At 42.2% G+C, this 17,952-nt stretch overlaps 1 protein-coding gene across 1 annotated transcript; it reads right to left on the bottom strand.

Annotated features, from left to right (window-relative positions):
• Nucleotides 1-1,349: 1,349 nt before the first annotated feature.
• On the bottom strand, nt 1,350-17,089 carry DDX24 (DEAD-box helicase 24). Its single transcript, XM_075753641.1, has 9 exons — nt 16,956-17,089; nt 15,825-16,565; nt 12,420-12,797; nt 10,611-10,764; nt 9,713-10,228; nt 7,736-7,811; nt 6,957-7,145; nt 4,275-4,404; nt 1,350-2,524 (listed from the first exon to the last, which is right to left on the bottom strand). The coding sequence occupies exons 2-9, from the start codon at nt 16,546-16,548 to the stop codon at nt 2,289-2,291; spliced, it is 2,403 nt and encodes an 800-aa protein (XP_075609756.1). The 5' UTR covers nt 16,549-16,565; nt 16,956-17,089; the 3' UTR covers nt 1,350-2,288.
• Between the last annotated feature and the right edge of the window lie 863 nt (nt 17,090-17,952).

The following is a 17,952-nucleotide window of genomic DNA, read 5'->3' as shown; positions in this document are numbered from 1 at the left end:
TTAAATTAGCTAAAGCAAGTATAAGGGTTTTCCTCTAGGTAGAAGATTCAGGGTATCCTGGTAAGATAAGGACAAGGCAAAGCAGGCAGCCACAAGAGAGTTTTCAGAGTGCTAGACAAGTATTCAAGACACTGAGATATTTTTAGGGTCCAGGCTCAACTTGAGCTCCTGTGGGGGTGCAGCATCAGTAGATTCAGCATTGAGAGCTCACGCTGAGCACATCAGAGGCTGCAGGAGAAAACCAGCTGCAGAGCATGCCACAGGCGAGCATGAAGGCGGCGAGGAGGAGGAAGGCAGAAGTGTCATGCTCCACCTCGGGCAGACTTAGCAAGACAGTGGGCTGAGAGCCAGACAGAGGGGCAGGAGTGTGAGAACTAGGTTGCTAAACACAGTGAAACACAAGCAGCTGAAAAACTTCACAGCAATGATGGAGAGGAAATAACAATACCCTCAGTTCCCCAATTCAGTTCTCATCATCACGTAGAATTAGAAACTGCCCAAACTGTCCTACCTCATGCAGATTTTCAGACAAGGGAGGAGACACAGAGCTCTGGTGTCAGGATCCAGCCTTGATTTTGCTGATTAATCGCAAGCAGAAATACATCACAAGATGCAGAAAAGGCCCACCTGGTCTTCAGTCCCTTCAGGGATGCAAAACCAATGCAAGTTTCCTTTTCAGAATTTAAGAATGTGATTAAAATGGCACATTAAAAGGAATGAGGGCATGTTTGCCTTTGCTCAGTTCCTTTTTTCAGCTTTCCTTACAGGAAACTTTCTTTAAATTCTTGTTTTTATTTTCTAGGTGTCACATTAATTCCAAAGATGAGTTGTCTTCTCACATGGGTGAGGAAACAGAACTTTATCATCTTTTCCTCCCCAAAACTTCCCCCTCTACTCCAGGGGGCATGAGACAAAACAGTGCATTGCAAGGAAAGCTTACGCTTATGATTAAATTGTCACAGCTCTTCTTCAGTAATGCAAGGAAGCAACAGAAAAGCCCTCCAGAGATGGGGGAGTAAGGGGGTCTTCAATTATGTACATAGATAAGAGAAGAAAGAGTTTGCTTTTCTCACATCATCAGCAAATGGTTGGACAGGGCACTCAACTCCACAAATTTTGATTTGACTAGCTGAGTAAACTGATGCTTCCTATCACAGCAGTGACACTGGTTCTATACTATATGAGGCACAAACTAGAGCTGGCAGGTGAAGGTTCCCTGTGCTCCCACCAATTCAGATCCCACTGCTGTGTCTTTTGGGTGCTTTTCCCCCTCTCCTTGCCTGCTAAGTGCAAAGGGCATCAACTATAAGGAATTCAGAAATCTCACGTGATTGAAAACAGACACGGGCTTTGGGTTTCATAGCAGGTATAATTTAACAAAAAAATCAAAATATATTTTTCTGACATATTTTTAGAAAAAAGTTTTAAAAATTATTTGCCCAGGTCAGGTTAAAATGATTTAAAAGCATAATTATCAGGAAGCACTCTTCAAAAGTGACATTTCACATCATCATCATCTTTTCCATTAAAGCAAAGGTCATAGTTCTAACATATTTTCAAATACAGACTTCACTGCAAATATTGATTAATAAAACACTGAATAGCAACACTTACTCCTCAAAACTCTACACATCTCCCAAGGTCAGTCCTGGCCCACTGCCACCTTGACTTTTTTTGCACATTATAAACCACATTAACACAGGACTAAGGGAATTAGACCCAGTGGAGAACAGAACAGAGAAATATTATCAGAGGAGCAAGAAAACTGGGAGATATTTCCACAGCCAGAATTGTAGACCTGCTGGTAACACTACCTATATTTGCTGCCTTTCTCACTGAATTGGCTGCAGTAAAAGCCAAACCTCCAATTACCACCAGCTCAGATTGTACTCAGACTGTACACAGCCTACCTTCCTCTTTCCTTTAAGGACACTACAATTCAAATCAAGTTTTCTCATTAGAGTATGCCCACAGTGAATTTTACCCATCTCATAAAAAGAAGTAATAAACAGAACTATTGCAGAACTAATTAACATCTATTAATAGAGAGTAAGAAAAAAAATAAGTAAGAACGTAAGAAAACAAGATCCAAGACAAGATTCAACAGTAACTAAACGCATGTTAACAGAGCCCTTTAAATCAACGGTTTGCTTTGTGCCCGCACAACCAAGACACAGGCAACATCCTCTGATATTACGTGTCTTCTAGCTGAGTTCCTCCATAAGCACTGACAGCCTTGATAAGGATTGTCCTTGCTTCTGTTGCACTGAGTGATCTTGCTCAGTTATCTAATTTAATTTTACTGATTTCTTCTTCTTGGCTTGTTGTTTGGACACGGTGCCCAGAGCAGATTCTGAAATACCCACTGATGTCTGAGGCAGGAGTAGTTTTCCAGACTGTGTTGGGTACTTGGTTTTCATAAGGACTTTAAACAGTGGCTGGGACAAGAGATGTTTTAATTGTTTTTTCATCCCCTTCAGCATCTTTTGCTTCTGGCTTTCTTCTTGCTCACTAGCTTTTCCTCCTTGGGGCAGAAATCAAAGATACAGAACATTACAAGAGAAGAACTTGCATTGGCCTCTTTCACCAGACTTTTGCAGTGCTAGGGGCAGATGCTAATCTCATCTTTCTCTCTGTCACAAGGTCACTCAACTCCCATACAGTCTTCCAGTCATCTGTGACACTTTCAGACCACCCAGGTTGTCCACAAGATAACAAGATCAAGAATTCTGACTACTGAGTAACTATAGCCCAGGTATCATTCTGCTAAATCATTCAGTTGGTTCTCAACCCAGAACAGACTCGGGAACAAAAGGAAAAGGGGCCCAGAAGATAAAATATTAACCCAGGGCTCCTAGCTCAGGCAGAAGCTTCTTCTGCGTACTTTGTTACTTTATGCATGCCTCATTTCAGCACCCGTAAAACAGGAAGCCCTTTCATCCTTATACATAAAAAACAATGAGGTGTTCAGATTTAATAACATAGGAGAAGGGCATAGAAAAGACTGGGATAGTTAATATGGCCAGAGGCCTGAACTGGAGAAAATAAATGAAATCAAGGTTGCTGTAATGTAATGTAAATGAAAGGACATTAGTAAATCCTTTTTAACAGTTTAAGAGGCATTTTATTTATGGGAGAAATAACTGAGATCTTAATGGGTCTCCAACAAGCTACAGAAGACTCAGTGAATACATTTTACAGCATGAATCTGGCAAGATTTTAGGTGGCAATTACAAAGTGCTTCACTCGAGAGCCACAACTAACTTGGACTGGATGTGCTGTTTTGAAACTCTTTTCAAAGCACAGCATACTCAGATTATGTCAAAACAAGACAGCAGAGTACTAATTATCTGAGAGCGCTCCTGAACAGTTTGGACAGAGATGATTAGTGCTTGCTTGCAAAGCGGTTGAGAACAAGCTAGTTCAGCCATGAATAAAGAAAAAAATTAATCTGAACATGCTTCAAAATTAGGCATCTGCATATTTAGCAGCTAACAGGTTAGAGACAGCTTAAGCTGGAGTGACGCAGACAGCAGTGCTATTCAGCATGCCTTCAAGGAACTGGTAGGAAATGATACCTTCATGCCTTTGAACACAACGTGGCATTTTACAGTGCACTAAGCAGTGCAAACCTTCATGGCATTGAACTAATAGGCACCTGTAGTTGCACAGCCCTACACATTCTCTCAAGCACAGCCTGCAGAACATTTAATTTTAAAAATATAAGAAATTATTTCCTTCTAACACACCACCAAAAACCTCAGCAACTTGACTATAAGTATTGGCCACTTAGCCCACACAACTCAACCTACATAAGGCTCAGATAATTTCCGATGTTTGCTAGTGTTTCCTGGGTTTTCCTGCACAGAGCTGTCAGGCTCCTGTCCTGCTGCCCAAGTACAGGGAGGTGGGAGAGATAAGCAGAAGTGGAGAAACAGCTTTTTCTTTGACACAGAGGGGAAAGACCCAAGCAGGACATACTGGGCTATTAGATTACCCTAAAACCTTTGCCAGAAGCTAAACAGTTCTATGACATGTGGACTTGTCAGCAACTTGCCAGAATTGTCACGCCTCCCTCAGCTCCATCACTATCTACTGCACAAGCATCCTGAAAACACCAGGTACCAGCAGTACCATGTACTAAGCAATGACACTCCTTTCCTTCCCCTTCTGCCCTGAAGGTTCTAAGAGTTCCTCTGCCATGGTGGGGCTTCTTCTGGACACCACTGCTATGGGACCAACTGAGCATACCCATAAACAAGCATTCTACTTGCCCATAAACATGTCATCATCAAGATCAATCTCAAGAGCCTCTGCAGCTTGCTGGAGCCAGGAGTTGTGTTGCTTTGCCCGACTGTTGAAAAATTCTGCCTTCTCAATCTGCCGTGCCAAATTCATCCGCTCCTGCAACAAAAGTACATTTTAGACATTATGATCAGGTTTAAATATGGGGCACTTTAGCAGAATCAGTATTTGAACGCATGCATTACAACACAACTGAGGTGCAGAGACACTTTTGTTCCCTTCTGCTGTCCCAGCAGATGCCTCACATAATAAAGATATGTCATCACTTGCTAAAGTGTTTTCCTTCTTCAGATCCATGATAGAATCTGACTTCTAAAACACCTCAACTACTAAATATGCCTGAATTTTAACTCATTCTTTAAAAAAAAAAAAATCATTACAGACACTTCAGAAACATGAAGGACAAATCATGATCACTTCCAAGTTACATATTTAGATAGTACAGCTGGATCTTAAAGTTCCTAGTCTCAGCAATAAGGGGTAGCTGTTAACTTCATCCCACTCTGAAGAAATAAGCTCCTGCAGGCCATATGTAAACAGCTACTCATGTTTTCAGAAATGCACCTGATCCTGTTTAGGCAGAGGACAAAGTGTCCTGTCCTTCTCCCCAGCTGCACACAGGTGCAACAAAGATGTCCAGCAAACCTAACCTGACCTGCAGCCTTCCAGCTGGGTCAAGCTGTTTTAAATATCTAATTCATTACGGAAAGAAAATCTGCACTGACAGTAAATAATAATCAACCCGACAGCAAATTCTGCTGTTTGGAATGTGCCTGCAGTTGCACAAAACTAACCCTGTGCAGGACACCCCCACCACCCCAGTGCAATAGTCTGGTGCTACACAGTAACAGCACCAGCCAGAACTGCTAGATAATTAAAACATAGAGAGAGGAAATTAAACTTGCAGTTGACTAACAAAACAACTCAGCCACTTCTCCTTAGATCGTTACCAGAAATAGTTTCAAATAGTTGTTCCATCTCAGTAAAACTTGAGTCCTCTTTTGGTCTCTCCTCTGCCCTAGTTCACCAATTCTATTACTCTCTAGTGTGAAATACCTTCAGACTTTTCCTGAACTTGAATGAAGGCATGCAGATCCAGGCAACGAGCATGCTTAAGGGACAGACATGAAGAACCAGCAGCCCTATTAGTCCCAACTTTGCAATTAAGCCCAGGGCAAAGTGTAAATGTGACCTGACCATGGGAAGGGCCTAGGAGGCTGGAGTCCTGGCATTATGATTACAAAGACATCTTTTCTGGGGAGAGGAGCACTGTTATGGATAGGAATGAAGATCGTGAGATGGTGACAGGAAAATTTAAGTGTGGAAACAATATTTATCTGCCCATTAATTGACAGAGCATGCTAAGAGCCAAGAACTACTCATCAAGAAACACAGAAGGGACCTCTGAAGAAACACTCTAAAAACAACAGATTTCTTTCGGTAACCAGGAACATTTGGTGGGTGGAAAGGAGAGGGGGAAAGATGGAAAACAAAAAAGATGCATCAAATTCTTTTTGGTACTACTAAGAGGAGAAAAATGAGTCTGTGGAAGCATTTCTTTTATTTTGTTTCTCTTTCAGAAAGCTGCATCATCTGAAAGATTCACACTAAATATCCCATCTGTGGCAAGCCTGGGCTCTGAAACTTGCTGACATTATTTGCAAGGTGAGGATACTCCTGTTGCCACTGAGGTAGACCCTGGGCTCACTCCAAGCCAACTTGATAAGCATGAACCAGAATACCTTAAGGAAGATAGCTGTTGCATTACCTGACTGCTTGCATTTTTCTCCCATTCTCAATGACTGCAATATTCAGGCACTCCAACCCCAGCTAGATTCCTTTCAAATAAAGTATTTAAATATGTACAAATGATGTATTTAAATATGTACATGTATTTAAATATGTACATGTATTTAAATATGTACATGTATTTAAATATATGTACAAGTATTTAAATATGTACATGGCTGATGTCACCCAAACTGGTAAGAGAATGCTGAGACATGAAATGACCTCTTATTCGATAACTAGAAATTCTGTGGTGACCAGATGCTTTCTAAAATACATTGTTTTGCAAATCCTAACCATTTGCAATCCTAACCATATCTTGTGAGTTAGTGAATGACTGAATTCTCCTTAAAACAGGCAATGAACTAGAAAAAGGAAACATACCTGGTTTGACAGAGTTCAGTGGCAGCTGTGGCCTCACAGTATAGGAACTTTTAGAAAAGCAGAGAACTCATTACTTCAACTGAGAAAAGGCATATGAAGACCACTGAAGATCCCAGGACCTGCTACTGTTCTCTAGTCTGTTCCTAACAGAAGAGGCTTAACAGAGCCATCCCAGCTCCCAGCCACAAAACATACTCGCTTCTCTGTACTGTTTTGGGGCATCTAGTCACAAGAAGCTGTACGTAACAACGTACAAGAAAAATGTAAGTGATGTTTATGTTTGAACAGCTTTCTTGGGCCAGTTATTGAGGAGAAATCACAAATATTTCTTAAAAAAAAAGTGTGATTAACTTCATTTTCAAATCCACATCCTGAAGAGTAAATTTCATCTGGAACATGGAAAGAACATGATGGGTAATGGCAGTAACGTAAGGAAGCAAGGAACTACTTAGGCTGCAAAGAGATTGTTGTTTCTTTACCTTGATAGAAGTCATGCACTTGGTTTCAACTGGGAAAAATGGCAGCTCTTCACTCTTCTCCAACGTTTTATAAATTTTCCTAAAATTGATCAAGTCATCAGGGCCGATCAGCAATAGGCTAAGGCCTTCGTTGGCAGCTCGCGCCGTTCTGCCGCTTCTGTGTACATACAACTCAGAAGTACGAGGGACCTGCAAATATTCAGAAAACCCATGAAGCTGCCCATGGAAAGCTAGCAGCAACCTGTCATGCTTTGGCCAAGGGGTTGCCAGAGAACATTGGTTTTTACACACACATGGTATGTTGCATGAAACACAGCTGAAAGTAAAGTAAAAGATGATATCTGCAGACACTTTTTGTTCTCTGGTCCAGTATTCTTCTTTGCATAACTTGTTGTGAGCATCTCCTAACTTCTGACCCTCTGCCGTTACATTTGCAAAAATTGTATGCATCCTCAGAGGACAGTTGTAGGGCTGGGTCATGTGACAACTTTGGATATCAAAGTTAAGCAAAAAGGAAGGAGAATCATATCTGTTATGTCATTTCTTACATATAATCACACATTCATGAAGTGCCACCTACCACAGTCAGTCACTGCAGCAATGTGATCTTTAAATACAGAGCACTACATGACAGTTAAATTAATAATTAAATCTCTGTACTTGGGACTATACTATATACAGGACCAAGAATCTCAGCTTTAAAGTCTTCAGGGTTTGGATTGGCAAAAGCTTATTTAAAAACAAAAACCGTAAGAGCAAAAACATTAAAAATATTTAACCTGGTAGTGGATGACGTGCTGCACATTGGGAATATCAAGACCACGAGCTGCAACATCTGTTGTCAGGAGGACACAGCTGAGAAAGTGATAACATTTAATGAACATAAAATTGAAGAGTAAACCATCTGCCATGGAACATAATACAGCAAGCTAGAATTCTACCACAGCAATTTAAGGAACAGATTTGTACTATATCATCTGCTGGAAATATGCTATTTGTTTACCCTTATAGAAAACGATACCCAATATTACATCAGAGGCAGTCTTGAAACAGCAATTAATGCAAATGTTACCTTCAGCAGGTCTATTCTGTTTCCAATAAAGAAACTCACTACCTTGCTGGATCCTGTTTTCCTATGCTTTTATTCTCTCCCAATTCACAAGAACACTAGCACAGATCGCTATTCAATGACCTAATCCAACCACTTGGCTGGGGGGTATGCTCCCTTTCATTACTTTTCTCAGTGCTCTGCCCAGCCTGAGTTTAAAAATATTTTTAGCTTGATATGACCGTACCATTAACACCACAGTCGATCTTTTGGCAGGAGAAATAGGTTATTACAAGTTTCTTCAGTTGAGAAAAAAATGACATTATTAACATTACAGATTTAATTAACAGCTTTTTGGGGCTGAAGTATCTTCTACCAAGTTGTACTCAAATAAGTTCTCTCAGTAAATCAAAAGCTAGAAATATAAAGGGGAGGGATTCTGTTCTGACAATTAATATTTCTCCTTACCCCCAGAAATGAAGAACTACTCAAAAAAGTCATTCTTTTATATAAAGTCTACTACAGAGACAAAAGTCTCCCTAGGTATGGAACAATTTGTTTTAAAAAAAAAAATCTCCTAGCAACTGGAACGAATTACTTGTAGGTAACAGAAATTTGTTAAGATTTCATGGCTTCTGACTGCATACTCTATAGCTACAAGGTTCAAAGCCGAAATAAAAAGAAAATTCTACAGTCTGCAATCTGCGGGAAGACATAATAGATGGTCTCATGGATTTCTTCTTGCCTTGAAAATCTGCAGTCTCTGAAAATGCCCTGCCTGGCCTAGGCCAATGCTATCGATACTACATTTTGCCAAGGGATACTGCAGATCTATCATGGCAATTCAACCTCTCTCCCTTCTCTTGTATTACTCTAGGATACCTTGACCGTCAGGAAGCTAATTCATCTAACTCAACACGCAAAAGCCTAACCTAGCAAAAAGTGGTTATTTTTCTGATGGCTTAGTGAGATGAACTGACTTACAGAAGGATCAAATGAGCTGCAGAGCCAGGGCACAGGGGCAGAGAGGTGTGCAGGATGGTTATAAAAGCATATGGCTGAAAACAGGGCAAGTGACAGCTCTTTCAGCAGCAAGGAGCTGTCAGACCAGAGGATAACTCAGGCTCCAAGGGACCTCAGGAGGTCTCCAGTCCAACCTCCTCCTCAAAGCAGGATTACCTATAAGGTTGGACCAGGCTGCTCATGGCTTTATCCAACTGAGCCTCAAAAACATCCAAAAATGAGCAGCCTGTTCCAATGCCTGACTGTCCTCAAAGAGGAAAAGCTCTTTCTTACATTCAGCCTGAATCTCTCATTTCAACTTGAACCTCATCCACCTACCACACACCACTGTGAAGAACCTGGCTCCACCTTCTTGATAACCTTCTTTTAAGGTATCAGAGAGCTACCATTAGGTTCCCACAGTCTTTTTCACCAGTGATATAAAGCCAGTGCCCTCAGCTTCTCCCCTTGCAAAGCAAGTGCTTCTTGATCATCTTGGTGGTCTTCCATTGAACTTGCTCCAGTTCATGACCTGAACCATCCTGTGAAACCTCATCCTTACTCGTTAATAACCTGGCCACATGAACAAGGCACTCGCATCCCCAGCTAACTCCCCCAACCTGCTCCTACTCTAACAGGGCTGTTTCCTCTCCCCACTACCCTTTACACAATTTCTTTTCTACCAGGAAGCAGAAAGTCAACTCACCTCTCTCGCTCAGCAAACCTTTCCAGGTTTTTCAGCCTTTGCTTTTGGTGCATGTTGGCATGCAAAGGAAGAGGATCGCAATTTAAGATTGTGAGGAGAGAACTGAGGCGTTTTACGCAGTCTATGCTGTTTGCAAAGACCATGGTTCTTCCTGGATACTGGAGAAGAAAGTAATAGAGATAATAGTCCTTCTCATTTGTATTACAGTGGATTCTGGTTTCTGTCAGAGTCTCAACAGTAGCCTCTTTCCTTGTTAAGTCTATCACTTTGGGTTTGCCCTTTATTCCTACTTTTTCCATTAACAATTCTAGTTTGGTCTTCTTGTCCATCTTTTTAGCATGCTTTTTCTGTAAAACTCTTGTGGGAGTCTGATGGACTAAAGTCAAAGTCGCAGAAAAAACAAAAGTCTGTCGTTGAGGGTTATACTGTGAATCATTTAAGAGTTCCAGCAACTGAGACAGCTCTAAGAAGTGACCTTTCTCAACCATTCGATCTGCTTCGTCAATCACAAGGCACCTGTCAAATATAGAAAACAGTAAAAATACACTTGCCCAGATAAATACAAATCTGATTCACTTCAAAAGAACTTTTCCTGCTAAACACATAATGGAAGTTCTGCATGTAAAACCCAAAGGAACACCAGGTATGCTGGGATAGCTACAGCAGCCTTCCACATTTCTTTTTGAAAAATCAGGTTTCTAAAGGAAAAACAAGGGGTTTGCTACTGGCTACACTTGACATTTCCTTCCATCAATATAACCTCTGTGCATTTCAATAACACACTCTGGCAAAGAAATAAGTGATCTTACATAGTTGCAATTATTTAATCAGTAAACATCATCAGTATGCAGTGACGCTCAATTCAGTATCCACTAGTTAGTCTAAAAGGCACTTTTACCTGAGCTGCCGAAGATTTGAAAGATGTGGGTGTCTCTCTTTAACTAACTCCCACAGACGGCCTGGGGTTGCAATTACAATTTCTGGCTTTCGATTCAGTACACGTTCTTGCTTCTGTGCAGCCATGCCTCCAACTAGAATTGCAGTCTTAATGCCTAGAACATATAAATAATACTTTTTATCTCACTAATTTATCAGTGAATGCCTTTACATACATACATTCAAAGAAGTATTTTTAAAAGTCTATACTGCAAATTTCAGCAAGCATTGTGGTCAGGAAACTTCAGGGGTTTTATATAACAGTGAACATGCAGCAATCCCCTCAATTTTACAGAAAAATCCTCATTATAGTTAGATGCCAAAAATAAAGTAGCCTTTCTTTTAGTGCACTTGTCTTCCAATAGAATCACCTATGTCCTCCATAGCTGTTAGCTTTGTTTACCCCTACTTAAGAATCTCATGCTTTGTCAATTGTATCTGCATGAACAAACATGTCCCTGTTATAAATAACCACATACTCCTCCAAGAATAAGACTGAGAAATGTTTGTCTTGCTAATAACTGCTCATTTGCTATGGAATTATCCTAACAAGAATGCTCCTGCTCAATTAATGATTCTCTGGACTGCACAGTAGTGTAGAGACCCTGTTACCTTTAAGCAATTTGCTCAGGCACTAAAAGGACTTTAGCTTTGGAAGCACAGACTCCACATGTGGCTTATTTCACCCTACTTCTTCAAAGAACACAGTGGCCCATGACAAACTGTGCAAGATTCTTTGAGCATCCAACCTACCGCAGATCTCTCTTCCTACTACTTGTAGGACCCTGTGCTTCCAGGTAGGGTTTTTTTTCAAAGTGAGTTCAAGACCACAAAGAAAGCCCACATCAAAACATATTTTCTCTCCTGCTACAGCAACTATACATCACTTGGGCAGCAGATTTTTACACACAAATAGCACTGCTCCTAACAGAACTGTACTTAACATAAATTGATTATTTTGGGCTAGGAGTTAAAATTAGCCTTGTAATCAGCTGTAGACTGATGAGCGCAGCAAGACGTATAGACATCAAAGGAAGATGTACTTAAAAGCCGTTCACTGCACTACATATCCTCTTCAATAAACAATTACTACTACTGGAGAAGTGGGGAGTTGTTTCCCAATTCTCCCCACCTTGAATGCAGCCTCACTCATTCACTTAATAGATGTGCTGACCTCTGGTTTGGAAGAGAAAGGGACTGAATTACTTTCATCAAGCATGTTACCCAGCAATATGCTGTGACCTGACTGCTGTAGGAGGTAAATCAGACAATCCAGCAATGCCTTCTACCCTTAAATTTTATGGCCATTATTTCTTTTTTTCATAGATAGATCAAAATTATATATATATATAATCTATATGTATTGACATATCTGTCAAAAAAGTAAATTATTAAATATATATTAAATATATTTTTTATATATAATGAAATTATTTGTTATCTATAACCTACATCATCCAAAACTAGGATGAAGTTAGCTGTGGCTGGGTATCTAGTACTGATTCTGTGTTGCTAAAAGGTAAGTCAATACCTATTTGAAGGAAGAAACACTTTAAAGCAAAATATCTCACATGAACAGTTTGCTTCCACTTGCATCTCATCGAAGAATCTTAAAGCATTTCTCAAATATCAGTGACTACGAACCCTAGCCCTTCAAAATCCACCCCACTTTTATGATGCAGAAGCAGCTGTGGCACACATTCTGGCTCAACACCAATGCCAAGATCCAAAGTCAGCATAACCTGGGACGTGGCCCATGGGGTCTACATACCTGTAAACTTTGCAACTGCATCAATGTGGTGTTTTACTTGTACAGCTAATTCTCTGGTGGGAGTAAGGACCAGTCCTAAAAGAGGTCTCTTTTTATGGGAGCTAACAGTATGTGTCTCGTCACCACAATCAAATTCAAAATTTTCCAGCACCTTCACACAGCCTGTTGTGAAAGATGCATCATCTTCATCTCCACTATCTTCAACCTGCTGATGGATTAGTTTTTCTGCTTCATCCTCATCTTCCCATCTTGTTTCATCGTGATGCTGATGGGACTCTTTAGAAACACTGTCATTTCTGGTTGTCGAGCTATTTGATTTTTGCCACTGCAGCACAGAGTGAATCATTGGAATTGCAAATGCAAGCGTTTTGCCGCTTCCTAAAAAACAAACAAGAAGAATAACACAGACCGACAAGTCATTTATTTGAAAAGATGAGAAAAGCAACAGCTAATCACACACTGTTCTTAAAACATACAGTTGTAACAGACACGAACTCTTTATCTTTAGAAGACCAGAAACTTGCAGCAATAGCATCTTTTCTCCTGTTCCCTTTAAACATCTCCTTCAGGTCATCAACAGCATAATTCCTGGGGAACAGGTATTTTTCCAATCTCTAGCAGGTCAGGCAGATTCATTTGTTCTGAAAGTGTTTTTTTAAAGCTGCAGTTGCAGCCAAGATATTTTTAAAGAACTGTATGCCCGTAAGGAGAATACCATGCCCTAATTGACAGTTCTGATCAATGTTCTCCAAATAAAGGAATAGCAAATGAGGCCAAGGACATACTGGAATGTACTTGAGGATTCACTTCCATCTTCAATTTGCAGTACTGTGTTTATGGTTTTCTAAGAAACTGTCTTACGACATACTCCATCTAATTTCCTGATCTATCACCAGCTCACATTTTTATAATCGAAGCACATAAATTTAAAACAGATGATCCACTTTGGAGAAAAGGAGGCTGCCAAATACAAAACCACTCACCTAACTTTAATTTCAAGGGTTCACTGTACCAAACCACAAGTCACATCCCTGCCACATGTTCCTTTCTGAACTGTCACTAACAGAGATGTTAGGAGAAGCCTTGTAGCACATCCACCCTGGTTAAGGTTCCCATAAACATCGGTTCATTGATCACGAAAGCAGCATCCAGAGCACGACACTATTACCATTCCTGTACCAGGCCACTGCTGGGAAGCAGTCCTCTGGAAATCTCATCTCAATTCCTTGAGCACCTTTTGTCCAAATCACAAAACATGTAATGGTTTGCCAAATTCAGCAACACAGAATTTTGCCTATTTAGGGGAGAACCTTAATATTAGTTAATAAACAGCTAAGCTGTCAGTATCCTGACCAATACTGCTGCAACCCACTTCCCCACCTTTCTGCATGTCTGGAAGGTCTCTTCTGACTTCTGCACTTGAAGCAGAAAATGTTTATAATCTACATTCGCAGAGCACTTATACATTAAGATTCTGTATTACCAGAGAATCTGTTTTTAAGGTGAAGAACATGGCTGATCTTGAATTAAATGTAATGCAATTTGGCTGGTGCAGATGTCAGTACTGCACCCAGCTAGATTATGGCTGTGATAATCAGGACTATTTTGCAGGCACTACATTCACCCACAAATTAAACAAATAATCACCTCACAGGGTACATTATCTTCACAACACAAAAATCACACACCATAGCCAGGCCTGCAAAACCAGGAGAAAAATACTGGTATCCCCAGATACTACAGCTCAAGCTAATTCATGCTCCTTTAAACAGTTTTAGATTGTAAGATTTTAGAGATAAAATTTGGTTTCTTAACCAAAAACTTCACCAGTTCTATATGGTAATGAATAGAACTGGCTAGATCCACTGCAAAAACAAGCCTTGACATTCCCTGCATCTGATCTCCACTGCCACATCAAAATCTTGCCATTCTCCCCTACGTTACTACCAAAAAGGGAAGATGAATAGTTCTTTCACCTGTCACTTTCCTCCCTCAGGCTCAATGCTAAGGGAAGCTATAGGGTGTAGAAGAAAGAACAGGAGAGTTTGAGCCCCTCCCAGCTGCAGCACTTCCTAACAGACAATTGTCCACACCTTCTCTCAAGTTTCTACAGGAACACCAATGACCCACTGGGCATTGCTGGAGAGAACCTGGTTTTCTTTCATGAAAGAACAACATAAATTCGCAAAACAGTCCTGACACCTCTGGGTTATACAAAATTGACTGCAACAACACAACCTGCCACCAACTGTGCTTTCCATTCTGCAGCTAGAGAGGGATTTGCTTTCCAGCACTGTCCAAATGGCACTTTTTTCAGCATAAAACCACCATTTAAATTTTCAGTTCTGTTTTCAAAAACACTCCCTGCGGGGTTTTCTAATCTTATTAAAGCTAATAGCACCAGCCTAGCTTCTAATTAAAATAAAAATGCAAATGACTGCATATCTTATTAGTTACTATACCTTCATGTTTGAGACCAGTAAATGGCTTTACAAGACAAGCAGTGAGATAAGGCAACTGGAACAAATGAAAAGAATGCAAAGAAAGCCTTTAAACCAACACAGCTTCCAAGTGTGCTTCCTATTTTTAGTTTTTATGGAGAAAAAAATGTTGCACTGCTAAAGAAAACAAAACTTCAAAGGTATGAGCAGCAAAAAAAGTTAGAAAGTAATACTCTGAGACTTCACAGCATTAAGTAAAAAAAGAAACTACAACAAATTTCACGAAGGCTAACAATGCTCAAAGACAAAGGCATGAGTGGATCACAAGCTGGACAAGAGACAGTACCTCTCCAGTTAATAAATCAATGTAATTCTTTAAGCATAAGCAGTGAGAAGGGCTGGTGACAACCTATAGGCCAAGCCCAGAGACAGGGCACAGGGTGGGCCCGTTTTGCTATGATAAAGGCCAGGGCCATATTCACAATGCCTAACGCTGTGCCTAGTATTTATTTACTACTCCAAGCTAGTACTAAATCACCTTCAAAAGGAACCTAGTTCTCTGCTTTGCCTTGGCATGGGGACACCCACAGAAGTTAGTTAAGCTGTTGGGAAAATGACCCTGTTAGTTTCATTAATTCCACCCTTTGTGGTGTACCACCTTACAGTTCCCAAAATAGGAAACAATTGCAGAAACAACAGGAGACTTCTGTCAAAAGCACAAAAACTTACTGAGACTTCAAAGCTTTGCACACTGTAAAGATGGAATCTCCTGTGTTTGCAAGTTACAAAAGTCTTAATATGTCACAACGAATCTTTACTAATATATTGGATATGCAAAAGATACAAGCTCTTGTCCTGCATATAAATGCTTCTGCTACCTATAAAAATTCGTAACAATGAGCTGCATTTAAAGAGAGGAGATGGGAAGCACCCAGCATATACAACCAGTTTAATAGATTTGTACCTGTTTCTGCAGCACCAAGAACATCCATATTATCCCGGATAGCAGAAGGCAAGGCTAAGGCTTGAATAGGAGTTGGAGCACTAAACCCCAGGTAGCTCAAGGCCCGCAGCACTGGTTCAGGTACAAACAGGTTTTTCCATGCAGACACATCAGCTTTGTGATCAGTCGAGGCAGACAAAACTTCTGTTGTCCAGTTTTTAACTTTTTTAGAAGTGGGTACTGATGGAAGAGTTTCCTGAGCTTGAGAAGACTTCTTTTTAGCTACCTTCTTTTTCTTTGGAGCATCTTTTGTGCTTGAAGTGCTCTCAGACACATGTCCATGATCCTCACAATTTACCGCTTCAATTACTTTGTTACACTTTACCTCTTTATCAACTGGCACATCAATTTCCGCTGCATTTGGATCACTGCTTTTAACCGTTTTGCTTCTCAAATCTTTGTTTTTCCTTTTCTTTTTAGGAGGGACAACAGGTGCTTCCTCATCCTCCTTGCCTTCTTCTAAAACACTCTCAGCCTTTCTCTTCTTCACTTTTACTTTCCCCACTTTGGAAGAACTTACTAGTTTGTACTCTGTAAGTTCCTCCAAGCATACTATATCTTTAAAGTCCTCATCAGCAAATAGATTGGGGTCGATTTGCACGCTTTTCCATTTACCTATTACTTCAATGCCTTTTTGTTTCAATTTAAAGGAAGAATTAAATCTCCCCCTTTTTTTGGTCTTCATTTTTACCTAAAAAGAAACTGGGGAGTAAAAAAGCAGAGCATTAGATCAAAAGAATGAAGGTTACACTGATGATACTCAAACGCACTCGGGAAAGCAAAGCGTAGCCATTTCTTTTGAGGAAATGATACGAATGGCCTTCAATGTAAGTACGGCAGGCCAGGCCTGCAGCCCCGCTCCTGGAACAGCTCCGCGGATAATACTAAAGCCGCCAGAAGAAATCCCCGCAGGCCGCGAAGCGCTCCCGCCCCAGCCTACCCCGGGTACCACCCGCCAAAGGCCCGGCCCGGCCGCTGCCGCCGCACACGGGAGCTCCGGGCACCTGCCGGGACCCGCGGGAGGCCCGAGGGCCCCCACCGGCCCACAGCCCCGGGGCGAGGGGCTCCCCGAGCTCCCCCTGCGGCGCTTACCGCGCTGTGCAGCCGCAGGACCGACAGGGACCGGCCGCGGGGCTCTGCCCGCCACCGGCAGCCGCCACCGCTAAGGCCGCCGCCCGCCGCGTGCTCTTGCGGGCGCCACCATTACGGTGAAACGTCACTGCGCGGCGCCCGCGGCGCCCGCGAGCGCGTTTCCAGGGGGCGGTGCCGGGCCGGTGGGAGGAGGGGCGAGGGAGCGGGGCGGAGAGCTGCCCGCGTGAGGGAGGCGGTGCCGCGGGACAGCACGGAGCAGCCCGGCCCGGCCCGGCCCGGCCCAGCGGGCGGGGCTGCCCCGCTCCTCCTGCCTCGCGTGTGCACGCGCGCCCTTTCTTCGCGGGCCGCGCGGGGCGGGCAGCGCACCCTGCGGAGCGAAGGGCTCGAGGGCCAGCGCCTGCGGTAACGGCAGGTTTCCGGGCCCGCCTCAGGCTGTGAGGGGAGGGTGGTGCCTCCGGCGGGGACGGCGTGGCCCGTACCGAGACGGCTGGCGGGGGGCGTCCGGGGCGGCGCCACTGGCTGGGCCGTGCTGGGAGGCGCTGTGTAGCCGCCGGGGTGTGCTTTCTCCCGGAGGTGAAGCACGAGTGCTGGTCACGGGCGAGGGTTGTTCTCAGCAGGGCCTTGATTTAGGTGCTTAACGTGGCCCCTGACCTACGTTTGGCTGTATGATGCGCTTACGGAGACAAGGTTTGTAATATGTAAGCAGCTAATGTGAAGGAACGAGGATACTCCTCCTCTTTCCAATTTTTGGGTTACTGGAGAGTAATATGGCTTGCTAGCGTTACTATCAACATAACTTGTTAATGCAAGCTACGTTTTAAACAAAGCACACGGCAGGATAGCTGTGGCTTGCAATCCCCTTGGACAGACAATGCAGATGGTGGCAGCTACTCCACCAGTGTGGAAGAGGACATACCTTTCTTCTAATCTTCTAAATCGCCTTTATCTTTCACAAGTACATTAGTAGCTATGGTGCTGTTTGCATAAATAATACTAA

The sequence above is a fragment of the Balearica regulorum genome, chromosome 5 (genome assembly GCF_011004875.1).
Source record: "Balearica regulorum gibbericeps isolate bBalReg1 chromosome 5, bBalReg1.pri, whole genome shotgun sequence".
NCBI lineage: Eukaryota > Metazoa > Chordata > Aves > Gruiformes > Gruidae > Balearica > Balearica regulorum.
This window is presented reverse-complemented; position numbering and strand designations above follow the sequence as displayed.